Below are 18,805 nucleotides of genomic sequence, written 5' to 3'. Positions count from 1 at the left end.
TTGTTTGTTTGTTTACTGTTTTGTTCCAAAGACAGCCCGGAGTAGTGGCCAAGAGCAAAGTCTCCAGGTTTGTATTTGGTCTCTGCTTCTTCCTTGCTGTGTGGCCGTGGATCAGTGGCTCAACCACTAAGTAACTGCTTTTCTCTTCTGCAACATGGTGACAGTAAGAGCACCTGCCTCACAAGGATAATAAGAGAATTCAATAACTAATATCTGTAAAGTGCTTAGACCAGTGCTTGGCACAAAACAACACTATTTGTGAAATAAATACATCACTCTACTTCCAGCATGTAAAATGGTACTTGGATCTTGGAAGGTGATCAACAAACATGCATTGAATAGATGAATTTGTTTTGTTTGCTCTTCCCAGGTGAGTTTACTATCACATTTCAGAGACATCTGCTTGGAGTTGCTTCAGGAATGATGGGAGTATCTGGGCAGATACTTTCTTCTTTTTTTCTTTTCTTTTTTTTTTTTTTTGAGATAGTGTCTTGCTTGTCACCTAAGCTGTAGTGCAGTGGTACAATATTAGTTCACTTTAGTCTATTAGTCTGGCACTTCTGGGCTCAAGCAATCCTCCTGCATCAGCCTCCTGAGTAGCTGGGGCTACAGGCGAGCACCACCACAGTCAGCTAATTTCCTAATTTTTTGTAGAGATAGGGTCTCACTGTGTTGCACAGGCTGGCCTCAAGTAATCCTCCCGCTTCAGTATCCCCAAGTGCTGGGGTTGCAGGTGTGAACCATCACACCTGGTCCAGGTGCATTCCTATTGTTGTAAGTAAGAGCACGTGTCACAGAAGGAGAGGGGGATGGTAAAGATCGCTGACTCACAGGGTTGTGTGACACAGTGTCACACAGTTGGTCTTTGTCCAGGTTCCTGACACAGAACTCCTAAATCCCTTGGAATTTCCCAAGTGATGGGAACATCTTTTGTTCTAAAGAAGTGACTCTTGTTGGGGCCTTAGGTAGTTTCAGGATGGCGGCTGATTAGAGGGTTGTACTTTGAGCTCCACCTCACAACCTCCAGGAGGGGAGAGGGGCTAGCTAATGAGTCAATCACCAATGATCAATGACTAATCAATCATGCCTCTGTAATGAGACTTCCATAAGAACGCCTGCTTCCAGATGGGGAACACTTGGAGGTGCTGGGAGGGTGGAGCACCCAGAGAGGGCGTGGGAGCCCCGTGCCCTCCCCGATATCTTACCCTATGCCTCTCTTCCATTTGGCTCTTCCTGAGTTATATCCTTTGCAATAAACTGGTGACAGTGAGTGAATGGTTTTCCTGAGATCTGTGAGCTATTCTAGCAAATTACTGGCACTGAAAAGTGTGTCATGGGGTTCTGCAAATTTTACCTGGTCAGCTAGAAATATGGGTGGCCTGAGACTTGCTTTTGGCATCTGAAATGGGGGGGCAGTCCTGTGAGACTGAATTCTTCACCCCTGCGGTCTCTGCTCGCCCTGGGTAGTTAGTGGAGTTGAGTGGATGGTAGGGAATCCAGTTGTTTGGAAAATTGGAGAATTGGCTGGTGTGGGAAAAACCCACCACACATTTGGTGTCAGAAATAGTCTGTGGGTAAACAAGTTCAGAAGCTAGAATCTGTGACCTAGGCTATCCGTATAAAGTTTGTTTGCATATGCTTAAAACATCTTATACTTATGAATTCTCTTTTAAACGACTTTGAGATGTCAGAAAAATTTTCCTCATTTTGCTAACAGGGAAATTAGATACAGAAACATAAAAATAGTTTTCAAAATAACACTTAGCAGCCTTATTTGATTTTTCTGTAAAACCGTCCATAAATTAACAAATGAATAAAGAACATATAAGGCAGTTACCTCCTTAAATTCCGTAACCCACTATCTGTTCTTTATATAGACTTGGGTTTTGGTATTTAATTTTTAATTTTTTTAATCACTTCATGTTTGAAATTCCCTTCTTTTTGCTTTTTTATAGTTTAGAATGGGGAATGAATAATACTGACATAAATGCTAGAAAGAAATGAGACTTGAAGGAGAATGAGTAACAAGACTGTAGGGGAAATGGTCTTCCTGCTATGCAATTTCTAGTTTGAATTGCTTATTTTGCAATCTGTTCATCCAGTTAATTGTTCCTCTCGGCTTTTTCGCCTTCAGTTTATCTCAAGGACTAAGACAGCATTCTTGCTACCAAAATCAACGGATCTTTCATTGGCAACAATAATCGTTGCATAGCAAACTGTTCTTGGGTTTAATGGCAGAACACTAAGCTAAATATTTTAGATCATTTACTTGTCATAAGAATTCTAGGAATCAGGTACTATTTTTGTCCTTCCTTTATAGATGAAGTAGCCTGGGCTTTGAGAAGTCACATGCGCGATATCACAAAGTTTGTTTCTGTATTTATTTTTTTTTTTTTTTTTTAAAGACGGAGTCTCATCCTGCTGCCCAGGCTGGAGTGCAGTGGTGTGATCTCGGCTCACTGCAACCTCCACCTCCTGGGTTCAAGCAATTCTCCTACTTCAGCCTCCTGAGTAGCTGGGATTATAGGCGTGTGCCACCAAGCCTGGCTAATTTTTGTATTTTTAGTAGAGATGGGGTTTCATCATGTTGACCAGGCTGATCTCAAACTCTTGGCCTCAAGTGATCCGCCTGTCTCAGCCTCCCAAAGTTCTGGGATTAAGGTGTGAGCCATGACACCTGGCCTTGTTTCCATAACTGTTACATGGGCAGGTATCACATGGTCTGATGTATTATTGGCAGAGAGAGAATTTTTCTCAAGAAACTGATATATGTATCCATGAGTGCAGATGCACTTTGACTGGATTCTTATAATCCAGGGGTCTTGGTTTGATCCTTATGAAAGAGGCGGAGAGAAGTTTGCAGTGGACTGTTCTTGCAGTTTTAGAGGGAGCTGAGTGTTTTCCTGTCTCCAGATGACAACTGCCGGATTAGGTATTTGTTGTGATTTTATGACAAGGAAATCAATCTGACTACAGCAGTCTATCTGAAGTAAATGAACTCTCATCCTAGTGCCTTAATAAAGCTTCACATCAGGTCATGAAGCAAAACAATACAAAATCCACATGTTACATATACACCACAGAATACTATGCAGCCATAAAAAGAAATGAGATCATGTCCTTTGCAGGGACATGGATGGAGCTGGAAGCCATTATCCTCAGCAAACTAATGCAGGAACAGAAAACCAAACACCACATGTTCTCACTTATAAGTGGGAGCTGAACAATGAGAACACACAGACACAGAGAGGGGAATGACACACACTGGGGCCTGCTGAAGGACGGTAAGGGGAGGAAGAGCATCAGGAAAAATAGTAGGCCGGGCGCGGTGGCTCAAGCCTGTAATCCCAGCACTTTGGGAGGCCGAGACGGGCGGATCACGAGCTCAGGAGATCGAGACCATCCTGGCTAACATGGTGAAACCCCGTCTCTACTAAAAAAATACAAAAAAACTAGCCAGGCGCAGTGGCGGGTGCCTGTAGACCCAGCTACTCGGGAGGCTGAGCCAGGAGAATGGAGGGAACCCGGGAGGCGGAGCTTGCAGTGAGCTGAGATCCGGCCACTGCACTCCAGCCTGGGGGACAGAGCGAGACTCCGTCTCAAAAAAAAAAAAAAATAGCTAATGCATGCTGGACTTAATGCCAAGGTGATGGGTTGATAGGTGCAGCAAACCACCTTGGCACATGTTTGCCTATGTAACAAACCTGCACATCCTGAACTTACAATAAAATTTTAACATTAAAATTGTAATCCACATGGATGCCTTCCCCCTTCCAGGGACACACCCCTTCTGCTGGAGTTTACTGCTTCATAGACTGAGGAGTCTCCCGTGATCTCAACAACCTCATTTTAACTTTTCTCTCTAACAGGGGTGTTCCTTTCTTATTTACCCTATTGCTGTTTAACCTGCTGGGATCTGGCCTAGTTCAAATAACATACATTTCCTCAAGAAGATGACATTTAATTAAATTCCAAGTGACAGCATTTTACAAAAAGGATGTTTCATTTATTATTATTATTTTTTTGCAAGTCACTATTTCTCTTTTGTGCAATGAGCTGTTGCTTGTTTACTGTCTCACTTCCAGGCATCTTGACGCAGATTTAAAACAATCTAGAAAGAAATAACATGCAAGATTCTATGGCATTTAGAATAATTTATGCAGCCCATCCTCTAGGCTTACAGCCAAATTCCAGGAGGAGAATTTGCTTCACATTCTATCAAGTCTCACGCCACAGTGTATCCATTTGGAAAGAAAGCTAAATTGCAATTGTACAAAGAAATTCTGGAAAGAAAGCTGAACATGATTCTGCAAGCCCCAAATGTTTGTGAAGTTTACCATAAAAAAATGTCAGGGGAATATTTGGTAGACAATCAAAGGCCTTTAAGTAAAGTCTGTTGCAGCCATTAGAATAATACACATTAAAAAGGGGTCAATTAACATTTATCAAGAGATGTTGGCATTTCTAAAGTGTATTTACTTTGGCAGGCCAAGTACATCTCTGTGTCTTGAAAGTGATAGCAATTCACAGAAAATAACAGGTGCGTTACTGGGTGGAGGCTGGGGTCTCTGCCTGTCCTGAGGTTGCAGACTCTTAAGGGACTCTCATTGGATTTTCTGTCTTTGACACATTTTAAAAATTTCTAAAATTTACAATTGCCCAGTCTTTAGACTTGGAGAAGCAGATGTGTAGATGATAGTTATTAACATGCCCACTGCCTGGAGCAGGAAAACAGGCACCAGCTGGAGCAGTAGCTTCCTGTCTGCACCTCTAGCTTTTCTCAATTTCTGCATTCTCCTCCTCCTTCCTGTATTTATGCTACACTCTATGGTAGTGAAATGCACATATGAAATCTGGTTCCCCATAAATGGGAGGCCTAACATGTAACAAACTGGTTGGTTTCTGTTCTTCCACCAGCTCCTTACATCTCCAAGGCACAAACCAAGCTCCCTTGCAGCGTGAATGGACTTGGACCTCGCAGGGCTGTTATCTTTAAACACAGAGCCAGGGTCATGGGAGCCAATCAGTTTCCTTTATGACTGACATCTTCATATTTCCCTGATGACGAAATCAGGTGTTGATCTGCCTCCTCAGAGAGCTCTGAAACACTTCAATGTACTCTCAAGTTATCCAAAGGCACTTTGCATTCACCCTTTGAAATCCTCTGGCTGCAGACTGCGGACTGCCTAAAATCTTGGAGATTTTGTCTTTCATTCCTGTCAATCTTGACATTCAGATCCCCTCTGAAGTCTAGTTCTCCTCTTAACAGACATTTGAGTGTCTCCATGGTGGAGACTTCACCATGCACTTCAATGGGAATCTATTTGACCTTTTCAACTCCTTTCTTGGCTGCAGGTTTTCTAAGCTTTGTAATAACCCTAGACACTCCTGAATGAGCATTTGCCAAGTCATTAATTCTGAGGACAAAATAATGGGTTAAGTGCTAATATTTAAAAAAATGAAATAAATTTTTAGGTGATTTCAGGAACCACACCTTAAATTCAAACCTCTCCACCCAAATTGCAAGTGATTTAATTAATAAGATGTCTGGAATGACCAGAAGGAAATTGACAAGATATGTCATTTTCCTGTTTTATCATCATCTGATGGAAAGTTAATCTCCCCCTCAGGCTGTGTTGCTTGTCTGGGTTGCCTTGGGTGTTTAAAAATGAAAAAGGGAGTTCTTGCATAAAGAGATAAGTAAACCTGGGCAAATCTGTCCAGTTGTGTTGTGCCATGACTTTGGGGAAAAGGGAATATATATTTTGCTAGAAGGGGTGACTGCGAGGGGAGAAAGGCAGGGCACATGTCCTGATGGGCATAGATTTTTATTAATAGAGGACTGAAGACATGAAGAGGAAAATCAGAGAACTAGGAAGGGATAGTCCTCAGGAAGCAGTAGCTGGATTTGAGCAGTTGTGTCCCAGCTTTTTCCTATGCAGTTCTTCCATTATGGTGCTTATGAGGTGATCTTTCTGAAATAGTTGGGGTTCTTCAAAGTTATCAAGTGCATCTGTGCTTAGAAGGTAAACTCTAAAGTCATGGAAGCCAGCGAGGGTCTAACTCTCTGGCCTCAGTGACTCGCCAGCTTTCCTCTCCTTGCCTGCCTTTTGGATCCCTTTGACACAGCCGGTCCATTAGCTCCTAGTCCACCTACTCCCTGGTAAGCATGGGTTGTTGCCTGGGGAAGGCCTACTCACCCTTCAAGACCAAGTTCAAATACCACTTGTTTCATGAAAGCTCCTGGCCTTTTCTACACAGAATTAACTCTTCCCTCCTCTGCCATTTCATCGCATTACGTAAAATTTCTATCCTGGGACCTACAGTCTTTGGTTTGCCATATTTACTTAAATGTTTGTCTCCCTGAATGCACTGAAGGCTAACCAAAAGCAAAGACTCTGGCTGAGCACGGTGGCTCACATCTGTAATCCCAGCACTTTGGGAGGCTGGGACAGGAGGATCAGGTGAGCTCAGGAGTCTGATACAGCCTGAGCAACGTGGCCGAACACTGTCTCTACAAAAAAATATTTATTTTAGCTAGCCAGGTACATGCCTGTGGTTTCAGCTACTCAGGAGACTGAGGTGGGAGGAACACCTGAGCTTGGGAAGTCGAGGCTGCAGTGAGTCAGGATCATATCACTGCACCGTAGCCTGGGCAACAGAGCAAGACCCTGTCTCAAAAAAAAGATAAGATAAAACATAAAGAAAGAAAGAAATGAAAAGAAAAAAGAAAAGAAAAGAAAAATCAACAAAAACCTTGTTGTTTTTTGTTTGGTTTTGTTTTTTTGTAACCCTGGTGTCAAGAACACTGACACTTGGGAACATAGCACAGAGTAGTTACTTAATAAGTGTTTAATAAAATAAACTGAAGGGGAAAAATTTCAAATTGCGTATCAGAAGACTCTGATTCTAAAAATAGTGCTTTGGAAGAGAGAACCTGTGAGGAAAAGATCTGTTCTCTTTATTTAGAAGACATTGATCTACAGCTGATTTAAGAGTTGTGTGATTGTGATTAGCATATTTTTCTTTAACATATATCTGAATAAATTTCTACTGACTTATTTAAAGAAATGGTATGCACCAAGTCATTTTTAAAAGCATTGGCCTAATGTTTTTCCATTGTTAGGGAAGATTGCATGATTCACATTCATAATTTTTCTTTTTTTTGGCATCATAAAGACAATTCACACCATTTAAAATTGCACTTCTGAATTTACTCCACAATATCAAAGTTTAATCAATACAGTCCAAAAGATCTATACAGAGGTATGATTCTTAAAAAATTATAATTGAATTTTACAGAGCCATTGCTCAGGGAATGCCACTGACTGGAATTCCCAACAGCTCCAGTCATTGTGTGTGCTTCTTGGGCGTGGGTTCAGGTCTGTACGTACTCGGTGTTGTTATAAAGGTAGTCCAAGAGTGGACGACTGGGAAACGGGGAAGGAATATTCAGAATTGGAAACATCTCACTTTACACATTCCACATAAATTACCTGAGGCACACATCCAAAATATCCTGAGAATTAGATACAATCATTTCCAGTTTGGAAGAAGAATAGAATAATAGAGAACCTTCTGGAACTTATTCAGAAAATCAAAGGAGTTCATAAAGCATGATTAGTGACAGAGGCAAGAGCTGAACTGAAGCACCTTGACTTATTCCAGCACTAGGATTTAAAGCAGCAGCTAAAATCCCATCTGTCTGATCCAGGAGACTTGAACATTTGGGCAGTGTGGTTGGGAATAGGGGAAGAAGTCTCCACCCCATTGCCCACACACTGTGCAATCCTGAAATCTTTGTTTTCTACAGCTCACTCTAGCTAATATGAGTTTCCACATCCGGGTGGGTTTAGAAGCAAAATAATTTTTTATGTTGCCATCAGCCTTGCGCCTCTGAATTCTGCACACAGAATTTCTTCCACAATGGGTAGAACCTTTTGAACACTAATGGAAGAAAGGAAACAAAAAGTATGTTGAAAGACAAGGTATTTAAGAAATTAAAACAAAATGCTCATTTATTGTTTTTAATATGTAGTCAAATATGACAGCAGTATTACACAAATAGTTCCCTTCTCCCCCTTCTAAAATCCCAAATTTGTTGACTCCTACTGTAAGTGAAAAACATGGTTCACTTCTGAAAATAGCAATCAACAGCGAAAACACAGGTAACATTTGGTCCCCACCAGCTTCCACACCTTTAAAGATGAATTGTGTCACTGAGGCAGTCAATACACTAAATTTCTTATCAAACTATTACTAGGGGGAAAAAAAAATCAGATTTCCCACACACTGTAAGCAGAACTGAAAGAGTTGCAGAAAAACTTGGTTTAAGAAGCTGTGTGAAGAAAACATTAATGAATTATTGCAATCGTCATAATCCCCAGGTAAAAGATGGATGTCAAATTAAGGGACTGTAAGGAAATGCATTCAAACTTAGGTCATTAATATTACAGTGAACATAATCAGGAAGCTTGCAGAAGTATGTAGCATCTCTGAATTATTGAATCTGAACAAAGGTTTCCAATAGAGGTCACACTCTTTTTGCTTTCAGACACCATTAGTGCAAATTCAGATACAATCATTTTTACATTTGCAGGCTCAGGTACGTTCAACAGAAGGTCATCGGGAAGTATGGGCTTGTTATTTTAGCATAACAGAATGCAGGCTTGGAATTTCTCCTTGACATGGCAGAAGAAATAGGAATGATGCCCAGAGGACTGGAATAAATTCAAAATGCTTGGTTTTCCAAGTTCTATTTCAATAAGCTTTGGAAAATTAACCTTCACCTGAAAGACACGTCCTTGGTTTGGCACACAGGACTTTCCAAAACAGTGAGAAATGAACTGGCCATGTGCTGCACTCACACACATAGTCATTCTTTTTGTTTGGGGCTGACTGAGTTCAGAGGGTCAGATTTTCCTCAGTGTTCTCTTGTAGCAGCACCGCAGTGAGCTTTGTGATTCTGACAAAGGGTACGATTATATCCACTTTGAAATGCGTTACAAATATTCTGCATGCTGGTGCAACTGGCATAAAATATGGAAAGCCCCCCCCTCCCGCAAAACTGCCCAACTTCTTCTCTTTTCACACTTCAACATTTCAAATGACTACAAACAGAATTACCAGAAACAGTAGTAAATTCCTGGCATTTGAAGTTCCCATGATCCCAGCTGGCATATAAAAAAGACTTTCCTTTTTTTCCCCTGAAAATAATGTCCTCTCCAGGCACTGTTCAAATGCCTCAAATCAGGCAAATTAGAGATTTGTTTTGACCAACCAATGAAAAGACTTCCCCTTCTTCTCTGAGAGGGCCCCACGACTGGGTTACGCCATACACAAGATGTCAGTTTCTAAAGAGACTTCACTGATTTCCCTAAAACGATTTGAACATTTCTTTGCAAGCGAAGCTCTGATGTTGCTTCATGTTATTTTCAGAGTAGCCTGCTGCAGGATGCTTAATTTGAGTTTTTATTTCCCTACTATAAAAGTGACAATCTGAGTATGTTTTCACTCAAACCACCTCGAACATGGTGGCTGAGGTTTCACCAGAAATGTCCAGAAAATAGCACTTGAGTCTGTCAGAGTCCTGAGACAGTCAAACCTCAGAGAAATCCAGCTCTGAGCCCAGAAAGGAAAGGGCCATCTCTTATCCTTTCCTCAGGAAAATTATTTCATTTATTTATTTTGCCTTATTTTCATGCCTTTTAAGTCAAAGGAAGATAAATGGAAAGTCTCTTTCTGGTCATTCACTAATTCTTTAGGGCAAGTCATGTAATTCTCGAGGACAAAGGCCTCCATGATGTTAGGATGAATGCCATAGAAGAGGTATGGGGGGTGATGGCTGCATTTTAGACTCATTGGGCATATCCTTTGATTTCTCTACGTCAGGGGTCTCAGCATCACTTGCAGAACATGTGCCCCAGTGTCTGGATGTCTGAATCACCTAAATTTGAACTGGTCATCAATGCATATTTATTTGCACATTGCTCTTAAGAAGTTAATAACTCGGCCAGGCACGGTGGGTCAGGCCTGTAATTCCAGCACTTTGAGAGGCCGAGGTGGGCGGATCACCTGAGGTCGGGAGCTGGGGACCAGCCTGACCAGCGTGAAGAAACTCCATCTCTACTAAAAATACAAAATTAGCCAGGTGTGGTGGCATATGCCTGTAATCTCAGCTACTTGGGCGGCTGAGGCAGGAGGATCGCTTGAACCTGGGAGGCGGAGGTTGCGGTGAGTTGAAATCACACCATTGCACTCCAGCCTGGGCAACAAGAGCGAAACTCCATCTCAAACAATAGCAACAAAAAGAAGTTAATAACTCTACCTAATAGCACATTTAGATTTTTATTTTTTCCCATGAATCATCTCCATTCACTCACTCTTAGGTTTGTACTTCCCCCTACAATTCCCCCATGAAACTTCTAAAATTAGTTTCATGCTATGTATTTGTTTGATAGGCACAGAAGGTTTACAGCTGCATGGTCAGTAAGCGATACTTTGGTCATGAATATATAGACATATATATTTGTAATGCTGGGAAAAATAGAGACTGCTGTTAAAAATCAAAATTCTGGTGGAATGAAGAGAAGTCATTGAGATTTTTTTCAACCAGAATGAAAATAAAGAAAATATCACTATCTGCCAAAATCAAAAGTTTTTATATTATTCCATTATGAAACATTTACTGAGTAATTTGCAAATGTTAATAAGCCTTAGAAACTAGGAAAAGATGAGTATCAGTTTATGACTTACATTTAATTTTTTTCCAGTCTTTTATCCTGGATTTGAAGTAACACGGAATCTTTTAGTGTCAACAGTGAGCTGGAAATTAACCTATAATAACAAATTTTGAGCATTTTGCTCCTCTAGGCATAATTTGGTCACTCATAATAAATATATTATGAAGAAGCCAATGATGATGTATTCCATAAACTTGTTATGAAAAACTGATTCCAGAAGTTATGTGATTTTATTTGAATAATTACCATCTTACTTCTCTGCAATAACCATTGCGAGAGCAGTGGGCATCGGATGGTTGAAAAGTTATTCCAGGCAATAATTAGGCAGATGTATTACAATTTAAGTTGAGGCTAGAAGATCAACTTAATCAAAACCTTAAGAAGTAATACCATGTTATGATATGACAGTGGTAGAACAGGAAATTATAGACACATTTGAGGCTGGAGTTTTCTGATTTCCCTGATTGTCTTATGTCTGGGATGGTCTAATAAATGACATAACCACCACACACACCTAAAGTGCAAATGCTTTTTTGATACACTGGTGTTTTCGAATACCTCAAAACAGTGAGATTAATAATTCAAAACCCAATAGAAATATTGGTTCGAGAAATCAAACTTCAATTGTTGCATCTGGTCAGTAAGACTGCAGTGAACTAGAAAGTATTCCTAGGTCAGGGAGAATTTTGAGTAACTTTTCTTCGCACAAGTAAAATTAACAGGTCCTTTCTAATAGAGCAAACACAGACATGCAGGGATGTATTATGTTTCGGACACATTCTTCAGGCAAATACTTTCTAGCTCCCTTTTTAAGTAGAACAGAGTTGAAAATTGATAGAGTATTATTGATCCTATCTCCTTGTAAAGTCTGGTTCAGGGATTTTATTGTATTATAATGATCAGTTACATGCCTGGATTCTCACTACTGTATATCACAAATTACTAGCACCGTCACTTGGTTCCAGTAGGTGTTCAATAAATATTTCAGTGAATTGAGCAGTTAAATAAATGAACAAATAGGGAGATGAATCACAGTGCTCTGTAAAATGTAAAATCCTTCACAAACAAAAGGTAATAGGAGTATATAAAAGGTAACACCACAGACCTCGCACTATCTGCCCAAAAAACCTTATGAGGACAAAAATGTTCTAATAGTTTGAACAGCAAATAAAAATCACAACTATATATGTAGTCAGAAAATCAGCTATACAGATCATTCATTTTCAAATACATTTGGGAAGAAATAAAACAAAGGTAGAAAAATTTTAAATGACCAAAATAAATCTTATTGCTAACTTAGATGGCCACAGATGGGGGCAGGGGTGTAGAGAGGAGAAATTGAAAACCCAACAAAGACCCCACAATGGCTAGAACTTGAAATCTCTGGATATTGTAACAATAGCAGCCTCCTTAAGTCAGCAACAAGAGAAAGATTGATCCAGTGTTCTATATTACAGGACAGAGCAGATCATCAATATAGCGAATAAAGTTAGCGTTGAGTGGACTGTGCTGTCTAAGCTGCTTGGTTGGCCTTAAGTACCAACAATTAAGAGATGTAGGCAATGAGAATTGAAACAAACATTTAAGTTCAAGACCCAGTTTATTGACACTGGGACTATTACTATATCTCTTTGGGCCTCAGTTTACTTATCTGTAACATTAAGAGGTTGGATTACATGATGTCTCATGATTCTTCTTTTTTATTTAGAGATGGGGTTTTGTTGCCCAGCCTGGAGTGCAGTGGCACAATCATGGCTCACAGCAGCCTCTAATTCATGGGCTCAAGCAACCCTTCCACTTCAGCCTCCAGAGGAGCTGGGACTACAGGCATGGGAAACCATGCCTGGCATGCATATATATATTTTTACTATCATCTCTATCAAATATACATATATATGATATACATGTATATTTGTGTGTATATTTGATAGAGGTGGGGTCTCACTATGTTGTCCAGGCTGGATCTCCCATGATTCTGGCATATGACGCTGATAACAAAAGTGGGGTTGGAAGTGGTGAAGTAAAAGCAGCAGTAACTTGGAAAATACCTAAAGAAATACAAACCAAAAGAACATTTCACAGGAGGAAGAAATTAAAACCAGAGAATCTAGTTTTCGATTAGTCTTATTTAAATATTAATTTCCTATCATGAATGAAAGCATCTTGAACCAATCCGTGGATCCTGGCAAAACCTTCTCTCAAGTGGGCAATAGACACTAGGGACGTGATCAAATTTATACTCCCTCATGAAGACGTAACATAAGAATCTGTTGCCAAAAACTGATAAATGATACTAACCTTAGAATATGTATCTGGATATTAGCATAATTTAAAATAATTTTATTCCCTTTATATAGTCTGCATGTGCAAAGGTTTACATTAAGTTCCAAATAGTTTTATATTTTAATGCCATAGCTCTTTACATTAGTGTTAGAGTGATAAAATAAATATGAAATTATTTATGTTCGAGATATTGCCTTCTAAATGGAAGCCTTCTTTTGCTGTTACATGTAAAATAGGAAATCATAAGAAACTAGAGAAGCTAAGTGGTTCTGTGCAATAAAGAACTCAGCCAGCTGAAGGATGTTCACAGGCAATGTTGGCAAAGAGTGGAGAAATACATGGGATGGATGTCATGTGGGACAAATACTAAAGGAAATATTCAGATGCACAGAAAAGAAACTGAAAAATTTTGCTTGTGTTTTGAATGCATTCTCTTTTTGCACTTTCTCAAGATATGTGATGAACTGATTACCTTTGGATGCTTTTTGGACTGATGAGCTATTCTTCCTTTGAATGCAAATTTGTGCTGGTACTCGACCAATAGTTGTACTTTATATGGGTTACATTAACATAAGATTTTTAAGAGTCTGTACATCTGTACATTTAATCAGGTTGCACAATAATCTTGCAAGAAAGACAGGACAAAAAATGTTTTTCTTTTCCAAAATTGCAAATTGATACTCATGGAGGTTGAAATGATTTTCCCAAGATAACACAGTGGGGACTCAAAGCTGTGTCAGCTTGTATTTTTTTCATTACTCCATGGGGCCTCTCTAAGATAAAAAATGCTTGGATAGGCCCAAGAGCTACTAAATCTTGTTTCTTTCCTCCTCTTCCCTTTTCTTCAAGGACAAGGAATTCAAAGGAAACACCTCTACAGCATTGTTCATTAAAATTTTCTTCAACCACAGAAGTGTTTCTTGTTGTCCAATATGGTAGCCCCAAGCCAGGTGTGGCTATTAAGCCCTTGATATGTGGCTGATGTGACTGAAGAATTACATTTTAAATTTAATTATAATTAATGTTAATTTCAAAAGCCACGTTGGCTAGTGGATATAATATTGGACAGCACAACTCTAGAAGCTACATATAAGGGATTGGCAAATGCCCTTGATACCTCAAACTAAAATAGTAATTGGGGGTCAACTGCACTTTGTCTTTAGTTTTCTAGGGGTTAGTGCATCTTCAAGTCCAAACCCTTCACACCCAAGCCATCATTTATGATCAGTGCCATCTGTTGGGCTTAACCCATTTATGCCTGAGGTTGTAATTTTTTGAATTTTTGCAACCAGACCTTGGTGACGACCTTGAGCAGTAGGCTCTAAATAACTCCCATAAACTTAGCATTCCAATAATGGAACACTAGACATAAATGGGTCAAGATATTTTTCTTGAGTTTCACTATCTTTACCTAATCACTGATTATTATTTTTACAAATAAGCTGAAATAACTAAAGTCCTCTGTAGCACCATTTATCTGATTTATCCAGAAGTTTTGTCTCTTTGCTGTCTTTAATTTTTTTGTTATTCTATTATGTTCATAGTAATATTCATGTAATGTACAGTTGTACCTTCTCTAATACATAATATATGTAAAGTTCAAAGCATTGATAACCATTTTGAATTTTCAGAAACTGTGTGTATGTTCTCTCAAATGGGGACAAGAACAAACCGGAAATATAAAACAGAATGAGAGTATCATGAAAGAAAAGGATTTAGCCAACATTTCCCCTTACCACTAAAGAATTCATATACCCCACACTTCTCACTACCTTTAACTCTTAGTTCTGTTAAGAAGTTTTCCAACTCTAGTTCCAAAAAGTTTTCTCTATTATTTGGTGCTTTGGTTCACTGAAGAATTCAGAGTGTTTATGGTTTTTTATAGAATTATCAATTGTTTTGAATCAAAATAGAAGATGAACATTGAAGGGTATAAGAATAACATTACTACTTGAGAATTAAGTAGCACTTAAGGGACACAAACTAAGAATACACATGCAAGATTTCTATAACTGTCAAACAGTTGCTATTGGAAGCCATGGCTACCACAAAAGCTAGTGAAAGAAGCATCATTTTATCCTAAAAGGAAGTCGTCTATGTGTTCCTTATGCATTTGTAGAATACCAGTTGCACCAGTAATGTTGGCATGTCATTTGGTTATTGCTGTCTGACCAAACCTACTCCACAAGAATAAGCCGGGATACTTCACATAAACCAAACATAGCTGCTGCAAAGAGATTGTCATCACAATCCTTCAATCACCTTGCTTTTCAATTTTTTTTTTTGCAATAGTTAACTAAGTTAGGAAAAAGTTACCACCTTCATCAAATACTTAAAATTGTAAAGCAAAATATATGGAATAGAAAATGGTATTGGTTCATGTCAGACACTTGTGATGATAAAGTATGATACTCTGTGAGTGGACTGATGTCCAAGGCAGATGTGTACAGATGCTAAACTGTTGGGAAAATGCTGCTTATGAGACAGCTCTGCTTCTTGAGACCTGAATCTGCAAATGTTGAGCACTGTACCTTACAAAAGCCAACAGTTTCTTGGCACAGAGTGTAAAAGTTTCATGGGTTGGAATGTTGGTGAAATTGTACACTCAGTACCTGAATTTAAACTTTAGGAGCTCAGTGTATATATTAACCACTTTCCTTCTCAAGGGATGCTATTCCTTTCTTCATTCATGGGGAATTTTCAAAATCAGGACTGTGATTCCAGGGCAATCGATACCTCCATTTAAGGAGCTTTCTGCATCCACTTGATTTAGCCAGAGAGGGAAGGGGTTGACATGAACGAAAAAGTGGATCAAATAGTCAAGAACATGATGGGCGTGGTAATGAACTGAACCACTTTCGCTACGTGACAGAAAAATATTCTAATATTAAGGATTATTTTACAACTCTATGGAAGTAATGCAGCGATGCATCTTGCATCTGTTTTGTCTTGATGACAAAATGCACTCTTATAGTCACAAGATCCTGCCTTGTGTTAGTTATAAACAAAAATATATTTATATATATATTTATGTAACTACTATGTGCTTTAAAGAAAATTACTGTATGATTCAGCAGGGTTTTTCATTCTTTTTATCGCCATGCTGACGTGAATGGCTTCTTAGACAGGAATCGGCAATGAAATGGGTCTTTAGTACTGAAATGGCATAAAATTAAAAATAACCATAAGTTTAAAATCCCTTAACATTTTTGTTTCAAAAATGATTAAGGAACCCTTCATACTGTTTCCTTTTGTTTCCATCAGCCCAGAGCAACTGGTTTCATGGGACTTCACAGTTGGGGAATGGAGGCAAGGCTTCCCTAAAGCGTAAATCAGATGTTTTTATGCTGAGGCAGGAGAATAGAAAGCCCCGTTTGCCACCCCCTCTTCCCAAATCCTTAGCTAAAAGTTCAGAAATTTCGTCACAGCTCATAGAAAGGTCATTCATCATGAAGGAAGAGGCAGACATAGTTTGAACCTCCTGTACAGATAAAAAGATTCGTTCTGTAAAGTGATGAACCTGTTGGTACAGATGGATCTAGACCAGAAAAACAACATCCTTTTGCCACCCATCTGTTTTGAAAATATAGAAAATCTCTTATTTTGTGTTTGTTTTCACTCCTGCATGAGCTGTTTTTCTTAGCAATCTGGAAACATTCATCATTGCTCTTTTGAGTGAAAGGGTTCGGCCTTTGGAAAACAGTTACATTTGAGACATCAGAGAACATTTGAACCAAAGGTGTCGATCCCTCATGAACTAAAGCTTTATTATAGTTTTTTTTTTTTCTGATCCCTTTGCAACCCTGCACCTAAGCCAAAAGCATTATAATCTTGTCATACTTCAGATAAGTCCACAGGAGATGTTCCGAGTGAACTATAGATGACATTCCACTAGGGAATTCTACGTTCAGTGTAAATGGTATCTTGTATAAGTTTTAGTTTTTTGTTTACCCTTTGTTTCCTGGGCTGAGCTTGTCCAGAAATCTTGTCTTCTTCAGGCTACAGCAGCTTAGAGCTTGTTTGTTTGTGTGTTTGTTTTTATTTGTCTTAAAGGTATAGGCAAAATTTTAGTCTTAACACCTGTAAACCAGTACTGGTGTTGTTCTGTCCTAGAAATTTTAGCACTGCTCTGATACAATAAAACCTTCTTTCTCTCCAACTGGTTCAACTTCAGCATAGGCAGGATGTCCAGAGCCTCTTCTAAACTTCATTGCAGGCCATCTGCTTGGGCGTCTCTGAAACAGAAAACACGGAAATAAAAAATGTGCATCAGGGTAAGATTCTAGCACCACAAAAATCTATTTGATAGCTATTTTAGATTAAATGTTGAATTAATTAACATGTTAAATTATCTCTTATTATAGCTACAGTCAGAATTAAGTGTTCTCCTTATCAACCCTCCAAGCCCTGTGCTTGCATTTCCAAGATGGCGCTATCTACCCCGTCACAGGATAGACCATTTGTCACACCTGCCCTCAAAGGATGTGTATGTGTATGTCTGAAATGCCCAAATATAACTAGGCAAAAAAGGAACTGTAATAAAACATATTTTTTAACATATGGCCACGGACACTCTCTCTTCTCTACAAGTCAATACTGATATCACTGCGTTTGGTTCCCTCATTCACTCAATAACTGAGGTCATAAAATTCTGCTGTTCTTAGAAGTGTGTTTTCAATTAGGCACCAGATTTCCTAGCAAATAAGCTACAAGAAATATCACTTAATGTCTTAAGAAATTATTTATTTAGCTAAGCATACCCATCTATGATTTTTTGTGCTTGAAAATTAAAGCTGTTATATCCTAAAAATGGAATCTATTATCAGAGGATGTGGCCAATTGTGAGCTTATGAAGCAAATATTGTACAACAGACACTAGTCCTAAAATACAGGTTATTTGTATTGACAAAAAGGCAGCATTTCTCCTCAGCACTCCTTCCATCAAACAAACCTGTGATTTACAAATAGATGTGCTGAAATGAATTACTGAGTTGTTACAGCAGAAGACACTAAAATGCATTTCATAGCCATAGTGACACTAGAAACTATTACTCCATTTATCAAAGTGCCTGCAATTTGGGGGTAAATAAGATGATAAATATTGAAGGAAGTTCATTTCTATCTAAAGAATTCCAATGCAAAAAAGGTTAAATATCAGTATACACATACTGGCATTTGGTATCTTTTTAGATTTTCCAATTACATGCCAATGTCGATGATTAATGGCTGTGAAAATTTTTCACATTAGGTAGGGATGAGTAGTAGCTCTACATTCTAGAAAAAAATACAAATCAAGGTAATTACATTCTGCCTACTAATAATATTAAATGCTATCTCTATAACATTATGTGGTCAGAATGCCTTAAATTTATTTGCTGATTAAGTTCCATTAAGTGAAACCGAATTATCCCTATTTTTCAAAAGAAGAATTTAAAACTAAAGAGAGAGCCACACAACAAAACAACGTGTCTATGGTGAGGCTGAAATAATCAACAATGGAAACATACTAAGCACCTCTAGGGAGGTACCATAACTCATGGTTATGCCTGTTTGCAGGATAAAGATGACATGTTGCAGTGCTCACTACTCATAGCCCCAACTCTGGTTTTAGTGACTTCACAGCTGAGCTTCTCCAAAGCTACGGCTTCCTTGGACAAGCAGCACCACTGAGATTTTGCTCTGAAACTGCACCTTTCCAAGGCCACTTGGTAGCAAGAACAACCCTGCCGCCTACCATGAATTTACAGCCACATAAAGACATTGTGCTATACTGTTCACAG

The 18,805-nt window shown here is 38.9% G+C and overlaps 2 protein-coding genes across 2 annotated transcripts in view; both read right to left on the bottom strand.

Annotated features, from left to right (window-relative positions):
• Window positions 1-18,805, bottom strand: part of LOC126962727 (60S ribosomal protein L12-like) — a 990,727-nt gene that overhangs the window by 807,241 nt on the left and 164,681 nt on the right. The window lies entirely within an intron of this gene.
• PLXDC2 (plexin domain containing 2) overlaps window positions 7,193-18,805 on the bottom strand; it is a 468,121-nt gene continuing 456,508 nt past the window's right edge. Inside the window, exon 15 of the mRNA XM_050804055.1 lies at window positions 7,193-17,260. Within this exon, the coding sequence (XP_050660012.1) occupies window positions 17,144-17,260 (117 nt within the window). The 3' untranslated portion in view covers window positions 7,193-17,143. The remainder of the gene's footprint in view (window positions 17,261-18,805) is intronic.

This window comes from Macaca thibetana, chromosome 9, assembly GCF_024542745.1.
Source record: "Macaca thibetana thibetana isolate TM-01 chromosome 9, ASM2454274v1, whole genome shotgun sequence".
Taxonomy (NCBI): Eukaryota; Metazoa; Chordata; class Mammalia; order Primates; family Cercopithecidae; genus Macaca; species Macaca thibetana.
The sequence above is the reverse complement of the archived record's forward strand: the minus strand, read 5'-3'. Positions and strand labels throughout refer to the sequence as shown.